At 55.3% G+C, this 5,188-nt stretch overlaps 1 protein-coding gene across 1 annotated transcript; it reads right to left on the reverse strand.

Annotated features, from left to right (window-relative positions):
• Positions 1 to 1,189: 1,189 nt before the first annotated feature.
• Positions 1,190 to 4,967, reverse strand: LOC106833729 (putative testis-specific Y-encoded-like protein 3). The gene has a single exon (XM_014845059.3). The coding sequence runs from the start codon at positions 4,669 to 4,671 to the stop codon at positions 3,565 to 3,567; it is 1,107 nt and encodes a 368-aa protein (XP_014700545.2). The 5' UTR covers positions 4,672 to 4,967; the 3' UTR covers positions 1,190 to 3,564.
• Between the last annotated feature and the right edge of the window lie 221 nt (positions 4,968 to 5,188).

Below are 5,188 nucleotides of genomic sequence, written 5' to 3' on the forward strand. Positions count from 1 at the left end.
CTTCAACTTTGCATTCAGAGTTCCTATCTCCAGAAAACGGCCTGAGCCCCCAACAGCCTTCCTTCTGCCCAGCAATCACACCCAGGGCACATGCTGTGCCCTGAACACATCATGCATTTTCTATCCCAGCGCCTTTGATCGTGCTGTTTGCTCTGTCAGGAATTCCCTTCTCCAGCCCCTTTCTAGACCACGGCCCAGGCTTCAAAGCCCAGGTCCAGGGTCCATTTCAGAGAAGTCTCCATCCTCTGATCCCACGTCACCCAGTGTGGATGAGCTGTATGCCAAGCTGGACTTCGGTGGGTGCTGTCTCTTTGGGGTGACTGTTATATCTCAGTTAGGCCTCTTGTCCTGGTTTAATTATTAGTAGTGTCCCTTTCACGCCCAGATGTGTTCCAGCTGGATGACAAGTTATATGGTCACCCTTCGTTGCCCCCACCCTTCTCTGCCCAACTGAAATCCTCTGGGCAGGATCCACACTGTCAGGGCCCAGCACAACACTCTGACATAGCTGGTAGTCATTCGCTCACACAAGTCACTTTTGAGGTGCACGTGGGACAAAGCAGCAGACAGATATGTCCCTATTCTCCTGACACATGTTGGAGGGGAAGGAAGGTAAGAAAACAAGATCACCTCAGAGTTACAAGTGACATGGAGAAAATCACGAGAGGAGGGAAGAAGAGACGGGAAGGGGTCCGTGGTGACTCTACAGACAGGCCAGGCAGGGAAGGCCTCTCAAGAAGCATTTGACTGAGGCCTGGAAACTCAGGGAGCCAGCGATGAGAATATCTGCAAGAAGCAAACTCCAGAGAGAGAAAAGCAAGTGCCAAAACCCTGAAGTTAGAAAGTGCAAAGTTTGTTTAAGGAGCAGCAGAGAGGCGAGTGTGGGGGAGTGAGGGGGAGCGATGGGAGATGGCTGCATGGAGTAGAAAATGCTGGGCTTTGTCAGCCACGATAAGGACTTAAGAGGGTTTTTTCGCCTGCCAATGGAGGATTTTGGATGGGGGGAGTAACATGTTCTCAGTTATTTTTTCCCCAGACTGAAAGGTTTTTATTTTTTCATCATGCATACAGAAGACAAAGTGCCGACTCCTCCTCCAACTGGACAAAGGTACCTCATGAATACTCTGTTTAGAAGCAGAGATGTCAGTTACAGCAATGTCAATCACAACATGGCCACTGGGGCTCAGAATCAAGACCATCAGAGTTACAGATTTATTTTTGGAGGTTATCCTCACAAAACATGAGGAACATGGTAACAATTTCCGGTCTTAAGTCCTACAAAACCACCCTATTCAAACTACTTCTAAGTACAGGGTGATATTAACAGACCACAACAACTTGATTACAATCCTGAATAGCTACAAAGTTTCCAAATGGCAGAGAAAGATTACACTGACATTCTTATAAATGTTCTCAACTAAAAGCAACAAGCAGGCGTGGACAGCTCAGTTTCCCCCGTCTGAAGAACCAGAGAAGGGGATGCCTAGGGTCTTCCTTAAAAGCAGCAAAATGAAAAACTATATATAGCAGTAACTTTCTACATACACAAGGTCATACCTGGACTGAGATAGCCTCTAAAGTTGCAGTGTTCTGTTATTCTTCTCATTTTAAAAACCTACTGGTCAATCAAAAAAGTTAGGAAGTGGGGCTGGCTCAGTGGTGTAGTGGTTAAGGTCACACGCTCAGCTTCAGTGGCCCAGGGTTTGTGGGTTCAGATCCCAGGTGCAGACCTACACACCACTCAAGCTATGTTGTGGAGGCGTCCCACATGCAAAATAGAAGATTGGCACAGACGTTAGCTCAGTGACAATCTTCCTCAAGGAAAAAGAGTTAGATTGGCAATGAATGTTAGCTCAGGGCCAATCTCCCTCACAAAAGAAAAGTTAGGAAGAATCAAGGGGCTCTCCTCCCACCTCCCCATGGACTCTCAGCCATCTCTGCCTTTCTGGCTGGCTCTGGCCCTCCTGCACTCCCCTGCTGAGAGGACTTGCTCCTTTATTTTGTGTCAAGGTCTCCCCAGGGCCTGGGGAGCAGAAGACAAGGCCTTCCATGGGAAGGGGCCTGGATATGGTGACCCCCACAATTAAATGGAGACAGTCCTGAAAGCCTGCAGAGGGGGACTTGGTGGGGGCAGCTAGGCTCTTATACCTACAGGATCCCACGGGGGAGGTATGGACGCGCTGGAAGAAGAAAGTAGAGTTGGGGCCAAAGTTAGTCTAAAATGACACAGCACGAAACAAAAACAGTGAACTATCTCCTCCCCTGGGGAGCCAGACGTCTTGGTCTCTCTGTTCAGCAGCCCTGCTCTTTCCCCCCTTAAAGATCCCAGGCCTTGCTGACGGGGGCGGAGCATGGGAGCAAAGCGGGCAAAGAGAGCCTGGGTAGCAGAAAACAACCTCCCCCTCTGCAGTCAACCAAAGACAGGCAAAGCCAACAAGAAAGCCGTCTCCTCAGCTGTCTGTGAAGAACCTTGCTGCTTCAGTTTATTTTCTGTTTCTGAGCTGTCACTTTAAAGAAAATAAAAAGATGTGTGATCTAGGCAGGTGCAGACAGCCTACATGACCAGAAACACCCCTCCCCAGCACCCCCAACCTGGCGGCCTAAAAACAGGTGGAGATGGTAGAGCTGGATTCTGTGTGAATCCAGTGACGGGCTCAGGGTAGTAGGCTTCTGGAAGGGACCTCGTTGTTGCCTTGCCTTGAGCAAATGCCCAGATATGCCGGTGCTGCAGAGTTCCTGAGGGTTTGGGAGCTCTTGTTTGCATTGGCAGGTGGCCCACCTGGGTCCACAGGCAGTTCTTGAGGACCTTATAGACCTGGGAGCAGGTAACAAGATTAGTGGCCCCCTGGGCAAAACTCACGAGAAGGGCGATGGTACAGACCTCTGCAAGCTGACAGTAGGCCACAAGGTAGGATCAACACAGGGGTAAGAAGAGCAGCGTGGTCACAAACAATGCATTGCCCACTGCTTCATGCCCTTGACCTCACCCACGCCCAGCAGCCTTCTGCTGGCTGCATGCCCACTCTGCTAGATGCCCAACAGTCCAGTAGCCTGGCCTGTGGTCCCAAGGCCCTGGAATGTACAAGTCTGGTTGACAGCCAGCACCAAGTGCACCCATTTCATCTTGGGTGATGAGACTCAGCTTGCCACACAGTGTGCAGGACCAGCATAAATATGAAGCCCAGCACCTTGTAGCCTTGAAGTAGTAGGCCTCAAAGAGGCACTGGTCCTTCTAGCAATGACTTGTGGGTGCCCATGTCAAAAATGGATGGGAAGGCCATGATCAAAGGTCCAGGACATGAAGATGATGGCCGTACATGTCCATAGCATTGGGTGCTTGAGTAGACACTGGCAAGTGACAGTCACGTGATGCATGAAGGCCACATGGAAACAGAAGGGCTTGGCCACGAAGCCCACAATCTTGGAGCTGCATCCACTGAATGTCCAGAGGGGCCAGAGTGCAGAGAAGAGAAAGCAGACAGCAGGGTGCCATCACTGGCCTAAGCACAGGTCCACAGGAGGCAGAAGGGAACCTTATGTAGGGGCCAGGTCCCAGGGCAGGACTCAGCCAGACTGGAACCTGTAGGGCCTAGAAGGAGCCTCTGTGGGCCACCTGGCGAGGCCTCGCCTGGCTCTGTGGGGCCTATCCCCCAGCAGGTAGTATTGCAGGGGGTTGGGCCACAAGTCCTCTTTAATGATCTGGGCAACCCTGTCGGCCTCTGGAAGGCTGTGCTGTGAGAACCAGCTGAAGAAGCTGCGGACAGTGTCTCGGTTCCTGTGTACCAGAGCAGGGGGTTCCTGGCCCCGGTGCCAGCGGATGCGAGTTGCAACTGATACTACCCGACCTGAGGATCTGCACTCATATTCCTTCACGATCACCTTGTTCCGGAAGTAGGGGTTGCTCCAAAAGCGGAACTTGAACTTGCAGCCAGTCCTGGCATGCCTGAGCTCCCTCACCTCCAAATTCATCAGGTAGCAGAGCATGTCTTCATCTCGGGGGCTGATCATGGCTGACAGCTGCGGGTGGTTCAGGAAGGCGGTGACCCAGAAGCCAGGAATATTCTGGATAATGAAGCTCCTACGGGCTAGGTGCAAGCGGCGCATGCGCCCAAACCTGCGCTCGAGTTGCAGGTAGGCCCTATCCGCGTGGGCGCTCACAGCCTCCGGTTCCCACTGAATGGCCTCCAGTGGGTCCACAACCGGGCCATCCAGGTTGAGGGGCCCCAGGCCCTCCTGCACCTCCGCCTCCACCTCCACCTCCAGCTTCTCTTCCTCCACCAGCTTCTCCACCACCTCCATATCCTCTCCCACTTGCTGCTTCTCCACCTCTCCCTCTGCCTCCTCCTCGAAGATGGCGCCTTCCTTAGTCGTCACTTCCTCGGCCTTCCCGCCAGCTCCAACCCGAGCCCTCCACCCCTCTGCACCACAGGTTTCTGGGGCCTCATCTTCGATAAGGCCGTTTTCCGGGCTCCGGTCAGTCGCCACAGAGGCCGCTTCCCGGCGCCCCGGGGCAGGCAAGGCGGTCCCGGGGCCGGCTACGGGGTCGATGTGCCCGCGTCTCCCGGCTTCTCGGGCCCCAGCCGCGGGGCCCGGGCGCGCGCCTCCTCCCTGCGCCGTGCCGGGCGACGGGCGCGCAGCAGTTTCCACGTCCCTCGCACCCTCGTCCGCCATCACCTGCGGGAGCCTCTGGCCTGCAGGGGCTCGGGGCACGGGCGACACTGCAGGCTCCGCGAGAGGGACGGCTCGGCGGCTGGCGGTGAGCGCGGGCGGGAGGCGGGGAGATGCGGTCTCCTCCTCCCGGGGGCGCGCTCCGCCCCTCGCGCCCCCCCTTTCCGGATGTGATTTGCAAGTGTCCCCCGACTGCGGGGGTCGAGGGGCCTGGAGGCTTGGCAGAGGGGCAGGGGGCTGCCCGGTGGGGGTGCGACCGCGGGCGCCGGACACGACTGGCCCCAGCTTAGTAGGGCGCTGGCCGTGGAGGTGGAGTGAAGTGCAGGGGTGTACCAATAAAGAGCAGTTCCCAGCAGGCACCAGGGGTCAGGCCCAAACCTGGTCACGGACAGAGAACCTTCCATCACAGCCACCACTCCAGGCGGTTACTGTTGCCCGTATCTGCGTATTTGCGGTAGGCAGGTGGGAGCTGCCCGGCGCCCACCCCCGACTACGGCTTTGGGACAGCTGTAGGACACTT

This window comes from Equus asinus, chromosome 15 (assembly GCF_041296235.1).
Source record: "Equus asinus isolate D_3611 breed Donkey chromosome 15, EquAss-T2T_v2, whole genome shotgun sequence".
Lineage (NCBI taxonomy): Eukaryota > Metazoa > Chordata > Mammalia > Perissodactyla > Equidae > Equus > Equus asinus.

Bases quoted from the DNA above. Each gene is read 5' to 3' on its own strand.
- LOC106833729 (XM_014845059.3), bottom strand. From the start codon at position 4,671: ATGGCGGACGAGGGTGCGAGGGACGTGGAAACTGCTGCGCGCCCGTCG.